Raw genomic sequence first — 16773 nt, forward strand, 5'->3', positions numbered from 1 at the left:
GCGCTCTCCTCACGGCGGCGGCTCCATTTTCTCCGCTCCCGCGGCCCCTCAACGTCCGGTTCGCCTCAACCTTCGGCCGGCGGAGAGAGACCCCGTGAGAAACCTTTCCCTTTTTCCTTTCCTCCTCCTCCTCCGCCGCCATGAATGAGGAGTACGACGTGATCGTGCTGGGCACCGGCTTGACGGTGAGGAGGAACCGCCCCGCTCGGGCCTGGGCCCTGAGCCGCCGCCCTGACGGCCCCGCTCCCTCACAGCCCCCTCCCTCACACAGCCGAGCTCATTCCTCCCTTCTCCCCCCGTTATCGCCGTGGTTGCTTCACCATTCCTTTCTTCAGGCTTCTGTTGCCCACCTTCCCCCCCTTCCCTTCCGCCCCCCCCGCACCCATTTCATCTCATTCTCTCCCCCATCCCCGCTGCATTTTGTGTTCTTCATCCTCACAGCCCACCCTATGAGAATCCCCGCATCCCTTCTCCTCCTCCATCTAAATTGGGTCTGCCCACCCCGTCCCAATAGCACTGCTGTGTCCCCCTCATAGCCGCCCATAATCCCAGCCCCTTCCCCATAGCATTGCTGTGTACCCCCATACCCCCCCATAATCCCAACCCCTTCCTCCATAGCCACCCCATAATCCCACCCCCTTCCCCGTGGCACTGCTGTGTCCCCCTATAGCCCCTCGTAATCCCAACCCCGTCCCCATGGCACTGCTGCCTTTCCCCATAGCCCCCCATAATCCCAATCCCTTTCCCATAGCATTGCTGTGTACCCCCATAACCCTTCCCCCTAACACTGCTCCCCTATATAGCCCCCCTATAATCCCAACCCCTTCCCCCATAGCCCCCCATAATCCCAACCCCTTCCCCATAGCACTGCCGTGTACACCCCTAGGCCCTCCCTCCCCCCATAATCCCAACCCCTTCCCCATAACACTGCTCTGTACCCCCTTAATCCCACCTCTTTCCCCATGCTGCCTTCCCCCGTAGCCCCCCTCATCATCCCAATTCCTTCCCCCATAGCCCTCCCATAATACCATCCCCGTCCCCATAGCACTGCTATGACCCCTTATAGCCCCCTGTAATCCTAACCCCTTCCCCATAATACTGCTGTGCATCCCTATAGCCCCCCCATAATCCCAGCCCCTTCCCCATAGCATTGCTGCATTTCCTCATAGCCCCCCCCATAATCCCAACCCCTTCTCCATAGTACTACTGCCTTCCCCCATAGCCCCCCCTATAATCCCACCCCCTTCCCCATAGCACTGCTGTGTACCCCCGTAGCCCTTCATATTCCGTTTTCGGGAGGGGGGGGGTCGTTCCCTATTCTCTGCCCCCAAGAAATGCGGTTACTTAAGGAGAGATGTGGGCAACAAAGCGCTAAGGGGATGAATTGCATTCTTTTATTATTATTATTGTTATTATTATTGTGAACCATCCAGAGCTCTGAGCCCATCTTAGGGTGGAGGCAGCCCCGCGCACTGCTCCGCCTTTGCAGCCTTCAGCTCTCCATCCTGACTGCAGCAGGAGGGGGAGGGGAGTGGATGGGGATGCGGGTGAGCCCTGCACGCCTGTCAAATCCCTCTGCTTTCGTTATTTCTTTAATTTCCCCCCCCCCTCCTCCGAATCTGTCCCACCTTTTGCTGCTGTTAACCCTTCCTGACAGCACTCGGGATGAATTGGGGGGGGGGTGAAGGGGTGGGGGGAAGGGTGGAGAGCAGCGCTGTGGCTTTGTCCTATTGTGGAGGATGCGGCCCCACACTGCTGCAGGCGGCTGAGAAGGAGAGAAAAGGAATAATAATAATAAAAAAAAAAAATGGCAGCGCTGCTGCTGGTGGGGTTTGCTTCAGGTTTCTGCCTTCCTTCGAAGTGGGGAGATGCGCTGAGCTGCTGCTTGGTTTATCTGCTGTGATTTTATTCAGGGCTTGGTGCTGGATTGCAGGTTGCAAATCGGAGGCATTGTCTGAAGAAGGTGGGGGGGGGGGGGGGGGAGAAAATCCAATATGGTGGAGAGGTTTTCCTCTCGTTTGTGCTTTTCCTGCTTTTGTTTTTTCCTGTTAATTGGTGAATGGGCAGAGAGAGGTCTTTGGGGCTGGCTGTGATATTTCCCCCACCCCATTTCCCCTTTTGGTGGTCGTTGTAAATAGAAATACGTGCGCTGTGATTGAGGGGAGGCACTGTGTCTGCTGACACATGGCTGAGGACAAAGCTGCTTTCCTATCTGGTTTCTCTGGGAAGAATTGTCACAAAACCACGATGTGGCACAAAGGAAATGTGCAGAGTGTGGGAGCGTTGTGGGGTGAAGCCAACTTTATTGGTTGCTCTCATTCCTGTCTCTGCCTTTGAGCTGTCAGGAATGACCTACAAGGCAAAAAATGAAATAAAAAAAATAAAATAAAAACCTTTTTTTCCCTCTGATAGGGAAAACTGTCCCCAGAAGCTGCATCTGCCTTCACCAAAGCAGGACTTTTGGGGGGAGATGAAATCTAATGAGCTTCTTTAGGCTTCCAATAGATGCGAGCGCCATTAAAATGTTAATTTATGCTTTAGAGGGAAGCTTGGTATCAAGTTGGTGAGTGCCGTGCTTAATTTCAAACTGACAAATACCAATGTAGATTTGACAAAAGGCCTCTTGTGGAATCGCTTGTGAGACGAGCTCGTGCTAATGATCAGCGGTTGGCTTAGAAGGAATAAATTACATCTGGGTTCTGAGGTGAGCTGAGAGATTGCAGGACAGCAGCGTGTGCCGTGTGGCCTTTACCTCTGAAATGCCAAATAGAGCATTATGGGCTTCATCCGGACACGGTGCAGCTGGTGAGTTGGGATGTGCCTCATCCTATATAACAGTCTGGTTGTGGTGTCAGGGCAGAGCCTGGTGCAGGCAGAGCACTGCCTAAACAGGGTGAGATGAATTGGAGATCCTGTTTGCTCATTGCTGCCTGCTGGGCTGTGCCCATCTTTTGTGCTGTGTCTTCTGTCATACATACAATACCTAGGGACTGATGTGGGGACAAAACACACAGAACAGCCAACCCAGCCCATTTGGGAGATGCAGTGAACGTCTGATCTCTCCTGGAGGGATTTTCTTTCTCCTTCCAAAGTGAAAAATCAGCTGTTGGTTATAAATAAAAGTCATTGAAACCTGTATAAAGAAGGTGCAGATAAGTTTGTTGCAGTGGTCAGTTCTGACTGCATCCACAGGGCTGTGTGAGTGCACCAGAGCACGTGTGTGAATGCCATTTCTGATTGACCTGAAAGCATTCTGGGATATTACACTGGGAATGGCTTCTCTCCACTATCAATCTCTTCACCCAGTAACGAAGGCAGCGTGCAGACTGGGACTGAATGCATCCCCTCTTTCCTCTGATGCATGCTAATGGCAGTGCCAAGCTGTGTCTTGGGAGCACGGAGGGGGAAAAATAATCACAGCACATCTTTAATCCTGAATTACTGCTGATACTCCAGGCTTGCACATCAGGTATAATTAACCTCACAGTGCTCAGATTAGGGCACTGTGCTCCTCTCGAGCTTCTCTGCACGTGGTGCAGTGCTGGCTATGGGCAGGTGTTTGTGTCTGGCTGCCCAGCACGGAGCTGCTCTTTCTCCCACATTGCAGATGCTGCTGGGAATGGCTTCTCCAACATACTCTTAAATGACTTAAGGTGGTTATCTGTGCTCAGTGCAACAGTGGGATGCTGGATGTGAACGCTGAGCATAAAAGCAAACCGCCCTGTTCAGCCCCAACAGATGAACTCTGCGTTCCTCTGGGGTTTTCACTCATTGCAGGCACTGCTATGCTGAGCTAAGCTTCTTACCTGCCAACTGCCTCACCATGTGAAAGCAATGTAAATCCATCACAGAGGTACGGATTCACTTTCTATAAGAGCAGAGAGGCCTGGCTCTTTGTTTTCACTTGTACAGGCACAGACCTTGCTGCGTAAGGACCTAGAAAGAGCATCAGAGTGACAGTGAGAACTGAGCAGAGCATCCCTGTCCCTTGCATCATCCCCTGGTCGCTGAGGGCATTGCTTAATGCTCGCTGCTTTTGCAGCTTGTAGGGCCAAGCAGATCTTCCCCTTGGAGCTGTTGGATGAAACAACACTGGCTCAGGTTTCCATCGGTCTGTCTGAGCCTTTCTGAACTGCTGCCCTACTTGGAGAGAGTCCATAGAAACTCACTTTCTTCCCACAGTTTCTGGAGGTGTCTGCGTGCAGAAGGTTGTCTTGTGACCAGTTTGTGGCAGTGAGGGGAGCCACTGCTGAGTTTCTCCTCACTCCTGTGTGTTTTTTTTTTCCCATGGATTTGTATTCTGCGTGCTATACCTCTACATTTCTCACCCCCTGTTACACTGTAGAGCAGTGCTGCACATGAGATCGATTGCTGTAAGACTGCTGCCATTCTTTGGGCAATGTTATGCCATTGCTGGGAGCTGAGAGTGTCATAACCTGAACTGTCTGGAGCCATGGAGTGTAGCAGCACAGCGTGACCAGCACTTGCACAGAGACTTTATTCCAGCTGGACACCTGGACCACCCTCTGCTGTATCTTGCTGCCAGCAGCTGCTCAGTTTTACCCATTTGAGCAGGGTTTATGTCTACAATACGATCAGAAAACCACAAATTTGAACTGAGAAGCTTCCCCCTTTTTTTTTTCTTCTTTTTCTTACCCCAGTCTAAACACTTATTCTCCAGCCCTTCCCTTATTGACGCAGCCTGTTTGTTTTCCTCCTTCCCCAACCCAAATGACACATCTGATGTTTCTGAGTGTGAGAACAGTTACAGCTGAACGCTCAGCCAGCAGAGCTGCCGAAAGGAATTGCTGAGTTGGGAGGATAAACCCATTGTGCATCCTGTGTGTTTGATGAACGTGCCATCAGCTCAGCAGCTGCAATGGGAAACGACTGCAAAGGCCTCTGTGGGATTCCAGCACTGAGAACTGTGGTGATAGGGTGAACCTGATAAAGTGGGCCTTAATCCCCAAATCAACGTTTAATGGGTACGAAATAAGGTTGGAAAGGTAATCAAGATCTCTTACTGGTACCCAAATTTGCTATAGAGTGATGCTGGCAATGTGGCTTGCTGAAGGGATGCTCTCATGGGAAGCAGTGGGCGTGTTGTTCTGGGATGACAGGGCTACAACAAACGCTTTGAAGATTCTTTAAGTGGAGGAGGAAGGAAATCAGCTGACATCTGGGCAGAAGAAAAGTAGCTTCTGCTGCCTTTACTGTATCTTCATTCTTCCAATTGATACTTTGAAATCTTGGAGGGCTCAGTGTGGAGGCTGGCAGTGCTTCAGAAGATGTTCCAGGCAATCAAATCATTTCAGCAAATGGGACCAGTGATGCCAGCACTCTGATTTCTGGTTTCACAGAGGAGATCACAGCGGCTAACAGTGATGCAACAGTCCTGCATTGCTTTGGTAGATCATTAACACTTTGACAACCATAAAACCCAACTGTACTTTCGCTTGTGCAGTGCTTCGTGGCGCTCTCTGCTGGTGTTGTGAGACTGGATGTGCCTGCTGGGAGGGTCTCTGCTTGCTGAAAAGCAGAGGGGCCTTGTAGGATGGGATCTGGAGCCCACAGAGGGTCTCGTGGTGGCTGAAGGAGCAGTAGATCATGGAGAGGTTCTGTGGGAAGAAGTGTCCCATTCTGAGCACAAACTGTTACCTGGATTTAATGTGAAACTTGCTCTGCTCTCTGGGGCCTGAATTACTGTGGCATCCCATTGGTGATGAACTGGCAGGGCTTTGTTCCACCAAAACGAGCCCATAATTGAGTTTGTAAGAAGTCTCCTACACCATGCAGCAGGAAGAAGTGATGGAGGAAGAGAGGTTTCCATGCTCTGCAGATGCATGCAGGCTGCTGAGGAAGGCACGAAACATGGATCTGTGCTGCAGGAGCCAGCTGCTGGTGCTGGATGTGTGATTTCCAGTCCAACCTTCCTGCAGTGGGATGGCTTGGGGGAGGGGGGTCGTTGAGATGTGGCTCAGATCTGCAAATTGGAATTACAGAATATTACAGTGGGAAGCCCCCAGGGATCATTGAGTCTGACTCCTGCTCTCCTCTCCATCTCCTCTTTGGGCTGGACAACCCAAATGATAACGTTGGCAGAGGTTGGTGGAGGATGAACTCATTTCTCCTTTTGGAGGGAGCTGAGGCAGAACAGGCAAGATCAGTAAGTCTTCTGTGATGAGCCATCCCAGGCATGCAAGTAAGCAACTTCTTGTTGAGCTTTTTGGTTTATGAATGCCAGAACTGGTGATCAGGTCAGTTACAAAGTTGTGTTTTAGTGGGCATTCAACCATGCTAGTCCTGCAGGCTGTGTCCCTCCAAGATTACTCTCAGCTTTCTGGTGTTGTGTTGGATTTAGTAGCCGATCTGCTGCTCAAAGTAATCTGGGTGCACACACAGCAAGGGGTGCAAAGTGTCACCGAGGTGGTAAAGCTCCCAAGTGGCTTTATTTCTTCTTTGTGATGCCTGTACCTTCTGAAAGTCACTGCTGACTGTCCTGTGTGACCCAACATGGCAAATAAATAAGGACTTAGTTTTTGAGGAAGCTACCTGGATTCCTTCAAGGCAAGGTTTCATATTCTTGCTGTCCCCTCTAAGTGGTGGTGCTGCCCGTCTGCAAGGATGAGCATCTTTTGCATCTTTTTGTTCCCTCTCTAGGAATGCATCCTCTCTGGGATCATGTCAGTGAATGGGAAGAAAGTCCTTCACATGGATCGTAACTCTTACTATGGAGGGGAAAGTGCATCCATTACACCTCTGGAGGATGTAAGTACAGAGGCTGACGCCCAGCTCTTGTGTCCTCCTCGGGCACATAAAGGGGCTTTATTTCTGGCTGTCCTAGGGGTGGATTCCAAGTAATTAGTCTTTAAGGGTTTCCTTTGACAAAGACTGTTTTATGGTACCCCCACATCAGCTAATGGTGGGGAGGAAACCAGGGGGTGTGTTTCTGCTTGGTAGATAGTGCTTGTTTTCTGCAGTTCTCAGCACGCCATATTTGAGTGATTGCTTGGGAGTGCAACACCCAGCAGCTGGACGTTAAAACCCCTCAGCTCAATCATTTCTGCAGTGCTTGGTGGTAGATGTTGGTCTAAAAAATGCTGTGTGTTCTCTGTGCCCTGGTGTGATGCAGGCTATCTGAGCGCATCTGGCCAGGCGGGCACTTCCTCACTTGCTTACAGGCTTCTGCTGTCAGATTGTGTAGTCCCTAAAGAGAGAGCACTGCTCTCTTTGCTGCTTAACTGGGTTAGAGACTTCAATCTGTTTCCCAGTATAAATACATGGAGGAATCTGTCATCTTCTGAAGGATTTGGATCAAGTTACCTTTAGCTACGTTAAATGGTACTTTGGTTCAGCAGATTCTAAATTGCCAAGCTTTTTAAGCCTTGGAGGAAGAGAGGATGGGTGAGCAAAATAACGCTGCCTGATTTTTATTGTAAGAGTTCATTGGATGTGCTTTGTGTGCTGCATCAAAAGTCAGATTCAAAATGAAACCCTAGCCAACAGCTTGCTGTGAAGAGCTTATGTTCTGTTGGGGAGATGTGAGGGTGGAAAGCGTGTGCCTGTGTGGGAGAAAGTATACACATAGATATTTCCTCTGCTACAATAAGTTTTATATTCTCTCCAAAGCTCTATAAAAGGTTTAATCTACCAGGAACTCCACCAGAATCTATGGGACGAGGAAGAGACTGGAACGTGGACCTAATTCCAAAATTCCTTATGGCTAATGGTAAGCAATACTGAGCTTTCCAATTTTGCCTCATAAGCTTAGCCTGGAATCTTCAGCTTGGAAAGAAATCAGCAGCCCTTCAGCTATCTGTGATTTTGTGATCTCTTGGGGAACTTGCTGAAGCATTGCAGAGCTGCTGGAAGCTTGCTGCCCTTGATTTGCACGCAGATAGGTGTTCATGCAGCAGCTCCTGCTCTGTGATTGCTTTGGCTGTGGATTTCTCCAACTTAGAAGATGTCTCTGGCTCAAAGTGGGTGCAGCAGTGGCATGTTTTAAAGGTTTGAATGGTTGTTTTCCAACGTCCTCTCAGTGTTTGCGTTTCAAGCCAGAGCAGACTTTGCTAATCTGAATGGTGAGGGTGAGAAACTGCTGTGGTCCAAAGATGTGACCTTGTTTGTCATGCTGAGTGCAGATAAACTACAGAGAGCAGAGCAGCAGAGGATTAACTTGCTGCAGGATGGCTTTTACTCCGGGGGCTGATGGAAACTGGAGTAACGATGAGGAGGCTGTGAACTGCCTGTAAGAAAGCATTACAGCTGCCTAATAATAAACCTCTGCCACTCCCTGTCTGTTACACAAAGGTGTAGGAGCTGTGTGGGTGCAACGTGGAGCTCACAGCAACGTGTTTGTGACTGCAGTGGATGAGCTGCTTGCTGAAGGCTGCTTCTGGTGACTTGTGCCAAACCTCTCTTACAGGTCAGCTGGTAAAGATGTTGCTCTACACAGAAGTCACTCGCTATTTAGACTTCAAGGTGATCGAGGGAAGCTTTGTCTACAAGGGAGGCAAGATCTACAAAGTTCCTTCCACTGAGGCAGAAGCCTTGGCATCCAGTGAGTAGCTGTGTTTTACTTTTTCCTCTACTGTGGCTATTGTTGCTAAATAAAGGCAAGACAGGTCCATATAGAAGGATAATTGATCTGTGCTGGTGTCAGAAAGAAATTTTTGGCTGTTCGTGTGGTGGTGGTGGTGTGTGTAACTCCATCACTGTCACAAGTTATGCTTAACACATAGTCCTTCTGCATCTACTCTGACCTGCATTGTGGCTCTTGGGCTTTCCTGAGCTTTGATTTACTGTTTTCTTGGAGCTTTCAGAGCAGGAGAATTTGGCAGTATTTTAATTCATCCAAAGGTTACATTTGAGCCTTATGCTTCCCGTAAATATTTAATGTTGGTTCCTCAGTGGATGGGATGATGAGAAAAATGTTGCATTTGTCAGCAGGCAAACCAGAATGATCGAGTCCACGTGGCACCAAGCTCAGTCTTAATTGTTCTCAGCTGCTTACACTTCCCTCTTCACTGTAAAACTACATAATAACTTGGTGATGTGCATTAGGAGCTAGCAGAGGGCAGCCCATTAGCTTCAGCTGCATGATGTATGTAGAACCATTGCGTGCTCCAGTGACTCCTGCAGATACAGCTCCCTTTATGCAGCTTGGTTGCACATGGGAGCCTTCCTCACGCCAGGTTATTTCTGTGGCTGCTGTGAAGCAATCAGTTGTTCCTTCAGGTTGGCCCCACTGCTGCCTTGTCAGTAGTTTCTGAAGAGACTCAAACTGACAGAGCACGGAGGTGCATTTGGTGCTGTGTTTCAGCAAGCCCTGTCTTGCTTCTCCAATTTGTACAGGATTAAAACACATGAATGGTGCCTTGTGCAATCTTGCATTGGAATTTTGATGCCAGCAGTGCTTGCTAGCTCCTTGGTGAGTCTGTGAGAGAGCCCAGCACCATTTGCTTTGGTGGCAGATGCCAAACACAGGTCTCTTTTTGGAAGCCCATGTCAGGCATTTCAGCAGGTCTGGTGGAAACTGCTCTCCAAGCTTTCCTGCAGTTGGAAGGAGCTGCGTGGAGGAACAGAGAGCCTTGCTTAGCACCTGGGGCCGATATCTGCCTCACTGAGTGATGCCTGAAAAGCTCAGCAGTTCGAGAAACCATTTGGTAGCTGTGTGAGTTCTGACAGAACATCTGTGTTTGTAGGCTTAATGGGTTTGTTCGAGAAGCGCCGGTTCAGGAAGTTCTTAGTGTATGTTGCCAACTTTGATGAGAACGACCCCCGGACTTTTGAAGGCGTTGATCCCAAGAAGACCACCATGCGTGATGTGTATAAGAAATTTGACCTGGGGCAAGATGTTATAGACTTCACAGGCCATGCCCTCGCCTTGTACAGGACTGATGAGTAAGTGTGGCTTCACTCCTCCCCATCAATGAGCACTTAGAGCTCAGAACAGACCCTGTGGGTTGGGTATCTCACACAGCACAGCGTCAGGTGTGCGTGGGGTGGGTCCTCTGCTGATGAGGTGTTTAAATCTTGTGATATTCCTGGAGTTAATGCAGTACCACCTTTCTGAACAACACTTGGTGATGTAGAGTGCTTTTCAGAAAGGGAAATGCTCCCCAGTTGGATGGGGAAGGCAATGTGATGGAAAGGGAAGTTTCCGCTTTTCTGGGTGTATTTTTGCCTCAAGTCTTGGTTTATGAAACACTGCAAATCTTCTAACTTCCCTCTCCAGTTACCTAGATCAACCATGCCAAGAAACAATCAACAGGATTAAGCTCTACAGCGAGTCTCTGGCTCGGTACGGGAAAAGCCCATACCTTTACCCCCTCTATGGCCTTGGAGAGCTGCCACAGGGATTTGCAAGGTGAGAACCTGATTTTGGCTTCCGCTGTTTTCTCAGCCATCCTGTGGCACCTGCTGAGGGTATGATACCCAGCATGGCCTGTGGCGTTCATGCTGCAGGACTTTGTTATGCCAAGTGGACTCCTAGCTGAATGCAATGGCACCTGTAATTCATTCCCAACGCTGATGCATTGTGGGGAGAATCATAGGATCATAGAATGGCCTGGCCACAATGATCATCTAGTTTCAACCCCCTGCTGTGTGCAGGGTCGCCAATCACCAGACCAGGCTGCCCAGAGCCACATCCAGCCTGGCCTTGAATGCCTCAGGGATGGGGCATCCACAGCCTCCTTGGGCAACCTGTTCCAGTGCATCACCACCCTCTGTGTGAAAAGCTTCCTCCTTATATCCAATTTAAACCTCCCCTGTCTCAGTTTAAAACCATTCCCCTTTTCCTATCCACCTTCATAAACAGCCGTTTCCTCTTCTGTTTATATGCTCCCTTCAAGTACTGGAAGGCCACAATGAGGTCTCCCTGGAGCCTTCTCTTCTCCAAGCTAAACAAGCCTAGTTCCCTCAACCTTTCTTCGCAGTAGAGGTGCTCCAGCCCTCTGATCAGCTGCCTCTGAATGGCAGACAGCATCTGCTATGTGGATGTTTAGGCAGCATAGTTTGAAGAGGTTTAAGCATAATGCATGGTTTGTCCAAGCAGGGCTGGAAGGGGTTGTTGGAAAGAAAGAAAAGCCTTTGGGATGTGCTGAAGTGGCTTTACTCTTGCAGGCTAAGTGCTATATATGGAGGCACCTACATGCTGAACAAGCCCATTGAAGAGATTGTGATAGAAAATGGCAAAGTTGTTGGTGTGAAGTCCGAAGGAGAGGTATGGTACCCTCTGGTTCTTTCTTTACTCCCATTATTGCTGTCTTGCCTTTAAGTTGAGGCTATCAGTCATCAATCTGAACAAATGCAGTAGAAAACCCATCAGTTGAAGCTAAATTGTTTGGCTGGTGCCAGTTTGTTCATGTCGTGAGCTTAAAAAGTGCTGATAATGTTAATGTGAGGAGTACAATACAGTAATTCCACTCCTGGAGCCAGAATGATTCTCTAGGGAGCAGCAATGTTGTCTTCTAAATAAACCAGGCTGGTAAAACTGGAAAGAAGCTGCTTGCTGCTGTCTAACCTGGGTATGAAACCAGCTCTGCCCTTGACATTAAGGATTAGCTGCTCAGCCTGCTGGCACACGGCCTTTCCACAGCTTCTTAACTCAGCAATATAAAACTAGCAAGAGTGCAGCGAGTTGCTTGGAAGCTATAAGTGTGTTTGCAAATGGAGTGGGAGCTTCACAGGACAGTTTAGCACTCCGTGGTAGGGTAATGTGTCCCTTCTGGGCATGGGTGATGTATCCCAGCTAGCAGCAGAGGTGATAATCTGTGCTGTAAGACTGATGTGCCCAAGTGCAGGCTGCCTGCAGGCTTCAAAATTGGTCAAATGTGAAAACATTACCATGGTAATGAGGTATAATGTGAAATGGTGAGTTCTTAACAGTTTGATTCAGCCTTGACCACAGCACATTACGGTCCTAGACTGGAAGGACCAGGCTCTGTAATGGTAAGAGCTTAATTATGCACTGAGTAATGAGGGGGAGATGTGATCAGTTACACAGCTCTGTGTAGTAGGGGCTGTGATTTGTGCTGAGCTGGAGCATGCAGCCATATACAATCTTCGTGCAGCTGGGGCAGAACAGCCACCTCAGATTACTGCCATCCTTCCCCCAAAGTCTGCATGCTGTACAGCTGTGCACCTCCATACATTGCTGCCTTTCTCTGCAGGTTGCTCGTTGCAAACAGCTCATCTGCGACCCCAGCTACGTCTCGGACCGTGTCACAAAGGTTGGCCAAGTGATCAGGGTAATCTGCATCCTGAGCCACCCCATCAAGAACACGAACGATGCCAACTCGTGCCAGATCATCATTCCACAGAATCAGGTCAATCGGAAATCAGGTGTGTGGAGAGCAGCGACGCTCAGGGTTTGTGCACATCCCTGAAAGGAAGATGTACTTCGTGAAGCTCTCGTGGCAGATTTCATGCTCTTTTTTTCTGGAGAGGTGCCTCTCAGTGTGCGTTCTCTCCAAGGGAAGCTTCCTGGCTTTCTTCTGGGCTGTGCAGTGCTCACATGAAGCTTTCTAATCCCCAGGTGGCTCTGCTTTTCTGCTCCCTGGCCTTATTCAGTGTCACTGCTTCTGGGCACCCCTCAGTTCCTTAACTCCTGGTGGCAGCTCTGTGCCACTCCAAGAAGCTGTTGCAGCCTTGCAGCGGCACCTTTGTATATGCTGGAATATTAATTACACTTTTCCTGATGTGTTTAAGCATGTAAACCAATGTCTGGAAGTCCTCTGGGTTCCAGCAAGGCTGCACTTCAGCTGTGTCTGTGAGAGAGAGGGAGAGAGAAGTCTGTGTGCCTGTGGTCACAGTGCCACATGGGGAATCCCCAGGAGAAGTGGGTGGAGTGTGTGGGGGCTGAGGGCTGCGTGCAGGATGGAGGGAAATGCAGCAATACGGGAACAGGAAGGAGTGTGGGTGAAGCAGAGGGGGTTTGGGATGGACCTGAGCACCTGGTGTGTCCTGATCTGCTGCTATGTGCTTCCTTCCTCAGATATCTACGTCTGCATGATCTCCTCTGCACACAACGTGGCAGCGCAGGGGAAGTACATTGCTATTGCAAGCACTACTGTGGAAACCGCGGACCCAGAGAAAGAGATCAAGCCGGCCTTGGACCTCTTGGAGCCCATTGAGCAGAAGTAAGCACACAGCAAACCCCTCCTCACCTCCCACACTGCAGCACGTGGCTGAGAACAAAGGCAGAGAATCACAGAATGGCTTGGGTTGGAAGGGATCTCAAGAATCATGAAGCTCCAACCGCCCAACCACATGCAGGGCCACCAGCCTCCACATTTAATACCAGACCAGGCTGCCCAGGGCCCCATCCAACCTGGCCTTGAACACCTCCAGGGATGGATGGGGCATCCACAGCCTCTCTGGGCAGCCTGTTCCAGCACTTCACCACTCTCATGGTAAAGAACCTCCCCCCTGACATCCAGCCTAAATCCTCCCTCCTTCAACTTCAAACCATTTCCTCTTGTCCTGCTGTTATCTTGCAAAGTATCCTGTTTGTAAGCTCCCTTTAGGTCCTGGAAGGCTGCAATGAGGTCACTTCGCAGCCTTCTTTTATCCAGGCTGAACAAGTCCAGCTCCCTCAGCCTGTCTTCGTAGTGGAGGTGCTCCGGTCCCCAGATCATCTTTGTGGCCTCCTCTGGACCCTCTCCAACAGCTCCCTGTCTGTCTTGTAGTGGGGGTCCCACACTTGGATGCAGTACTGCAGATGGGGCCTCACGAGAGCAGAGGAGAGGGACAATCCCTTCCCTGTCCCTGCTGGTCACCCCTTTTCTAACAGAGCCCAGGATCCCATTTGCTTTGGGACTTGAATGAGCCTCATAGAGATGCTTAAATCCTGAATTCCCTCTGCACTGGGCGGAGCAGTGACCTCTTAATTCAGCTCTTCTTACTTGAAACCCACGCTGAAGAAGCTTTCTTTTCCTCCTTCCAGGTTTGTTAGCATCAGCGACCTGTTTGCACCGACCGACCTGGGAACTGAGAGCCAGGTTTGTAAGGGGCTGTGCCCAGGGGTGGTGGTGTGCGAGGAGAGCTTTGGTGCTGTAACTGCTGCCTCTCTTTCCTTCTCCTTCCAGATCTTCATTTCTCGCACTTATGACGCTACCACTCACTTTGAGACAACGTGCGACGACATCAAAGATATTTATAAGAGAATGATGGGATCAGAGTTTGACTTTGAAGAGATGAAACGCAAGAAGAACGATATCTACGGGGAGGAGGAGCAGCAGTAATGAGAGTCTCTAATTAGGAGAAATTAAATCGGCTAATATGAATATATAAGGAACTTAATGAACACTGTATGAAATTCAATATTGTAAGGCCTGCTTTTGTAATCCCATCTCTGAGAGATTGAAGAGTACTGCACTGGTAATGTTCCCCTTTTGGATATCATGTGTTAATTATTTCATTCTAGTAGGGCTGCTGTCCAGAATCTGGCAAATTACTGATTTAATGACTAACCTTTAAGTGAAAGGCAGACTGAACTTTTTTTTTTTTTTTTTTTGCAGACGTAGATGTTGGTGCAGATTGAAATAACTCATTGACAGCTGTGTCTTACCTTGTATTTTTAATCATTTGTAAACATCCTTCACAATTATGTGCTTCTGGTGAGCTAGTAGATGTGACGGTTGTCACTCAAACCTGATATCAAGGAAATTAGAAACTGAGCACTCCATTATTGTGGACAGCATCCCTTGAGTCTCTCTCCCATCAATCTAACTCTGTGGCAAAGTTGTATTATGGACAAAGACCACATCTATTGTAGCAGCAAATGTTGGCTTAGTTCTGGGCACGGAACTTAACCTCCACTTAAGCTTCTAAAACTGTTTACATCGGTTGGGACACAGCTGTGCCTAAGGCTCCTTTGTGTTTTAATCTTAATAAAATTGAGAGAACAAATTACAGAGCAGGCAAGATGTGGGAGTATTTTCTGAACCCCGGTGGCTTCTGGGACGGACCAAACAGCACTGCGGTATTGATATGACAGAGCCTGTGCTTCTTGTGTCTCCTGAAGGCTCCAAATGATTTCTGTACTGCGAAGTAAAGCCAAATTCTGGAAAACCAGTCCTGTGCTCTGGTCTGATTCACTTCAGTTGCACGAGCAGCATCGCCTCTTTGAGTTCCCCTCGGATTTCTGCTCGCTAGGGTGAAACGTGAGTGGGGCAGAGCATTTCCTACTCAAAAAAGGGGCTCGGATGTCCTCAGTTTGGCTTTTGACAGGAGGAGATGCAGCAGCAAGGCCTGGAGCTGGAGGAAGGCACAGGTGCTCTCTCCTTGCCCCCCCCTAGTGCCTACATGTAGAAACAACACCTGCCTACAGCAGTAGTAATAATTCCTGCTGCTGTGATTCCTTTGCAGGGTGCTGATGTGGCTTCAGATATTGCTTACTTTAGGAGCACGTAAGAAAAGTCAATGGAACAGCTTTTCCCTGCTCTGAGATGCTGGGTTTTTACAGGTAGGGAGAAGGTCCATAGAAAAGCTTCAGGCTTTTATTAGTCAAACTATGTACAAAGTCATCCTGTACAGTTTATGTCATTTCATTAAAAAAAAAAACAAACCAAACAACAAAGGACAGATGTTCTCCACGTGAAGACAGAGGGTATCTTACAAAGGTCCTTAGTGCTGTTTTCTTCATGGTGCACGTGGGTCTGAGCTACTATAAATAAGAGGTTCTTTTCCAGCACTTACAGGACTTTCCATCTGCTGGAGGAGACTCACATCCCCACAGTGAAATGGAGCCCAGAGGCAACGAGGGTGACTTGAAATGTAGTGTAGAGTAGATTTCTGCTTCCCCAGAGTTGGACAATGGTCCCCAAATGGCATTTGAAATATACCCCCCCTCCCCCCCCCAGCATCCAACACATGCACTTGTGTACAGTAACAGTCATGTGGAAAGCCAGAGCTCATAGTATTGCTTCTACCCCTCAAGTAAACTGCATTTTGTTTTCCTATTTCTTTCATTGTCAGCTGCACTAATTGCTTAAAACCACCACAATAACTTAAAAACTGTAACATTAACATAACCTCCGTCCTACGCCTAACTCGATGGCAGGTAGCAAATCTGCAAGAGGATTTGCACTGAGCCATCTTTAAATAATTCCTATATACAGAACTGAAGCCACCCTTCCCCTGCCACTGTGTGCTTTGGGGCTGTCCTTTGGAGGGCTGGAAGACCCCAAGCAGAACTGTAGGACTCAGAGAGGAGCTGCCCCATAGCACAGCTTTGTCACCTGCAGGACAGAGATGTTGGCACGTGTTCTTGCTGTGTGCCAACTCCCTGCCAGCCCCCAGGAGCTGCTCCTTGTGCTCTTCATCCCATCCCTATGCCTCAATAAGCAGCCTGGGGGAGTCAATCTCAAGCTCCCTCTTACCAGCAGCTTCTCCTAAATGGGGCAGCCACTTTCTGTGCCATCCCCAGGAAGGTGCTGATGTCAGCCACGAGGATCCCTTTGTTTTCAAAGACGTCTCTGCTGACGCTGGGCTTTTCTGCAAAAAGAATGGCACTGTAATGCAGACGTTCAAATGAGATTCTTCGGAAAGCTGCAGAAAATACCCCCCAGATCCCACTGCAGTTATTCTGTTCTGCAGGTTAATGGGAAAGCTTCCCAGCCTCAGCCAGAACAACTGCCAAAATTGAGTAGACCTCCCCCAAAAACCTATTTGTTTTGCAAGTTACTGCACTGACTCGCAGTACAGAGCTGCTTACCCACACCTCAAATCAGCCACTGCAGCAGCAATGAGAGCTGAATGAGGCAG

General features: G+C 49.1%; 2 protein-coding genes across 3 annotated transcripts in view; one reads left to right on the top strand and one right to left on the bottom strand.

Moving 5' to 3' along the window:
- Positions 1 to 3: 3 nt before the first annotated feature.
- GDI2 (GDP dissociation inhibitor 2) lies at positions 4 to 15081 on the top strand. Its single transcript, XM_031605100.2, has 11 exons — positions 4 to 185; positions 6661 to 6768; positions 7630 to 7729; positions 8426 to 8560; positions 9705 to 9903; positions 10238 to 10369; positions 11128 to 11227; positions 12177 to 12348; positions 13001 to 13145; positions 13952 to 14006; positions 14094 to 15081. Exons 1-11 carry the CDS (start codon positions 141 to 143, stop codon positions 14247 to 14249), a joined length of 1347 nt encoding a protein of 448 aa, XP_031460960.1. The 5' UTR covers positions 4 to 140; the 3' UTR covers positions 14250 to 15081.
- A 103-nt stretch (positions 15082 to 15184) lies between these two features.
- Positions 15185 to 16773, bottom strand: part of TASOR2 (transcription activation suppressor family member 2) — a 33023-nt gene continuing 31434 nt past the window's right edge. For both annotated transcript variants that reach the window (XM_090132564.1, XM_090132621.1), the window contains one exon: positions 15185 to 16503. In XM_090132564.1, the coding sequence (XP_089988690.1) occupies positions 16385 to 16503 (119 nt within the window). In that variant the 3' untranslated portion in view covers positions 15185 to 16384. The remainder of the gene's footprint in view (positions 16504 to 16773) is intronic.

This window comes from Phasianus colchicus, chromosome 1 (assembly GCF_987193195.1).
Source record: "Phasianus colchicus chromosome 1, bPhaCol1.hap1.1, whole genome shotgun sequence".
Taxonomy (NCBI): domain Eukaryota; kingdom Metazoa; phylum Chordata; class Aves; order Galliformes; family Phasianidae; genus Phasianus; species Phasianus colchicus.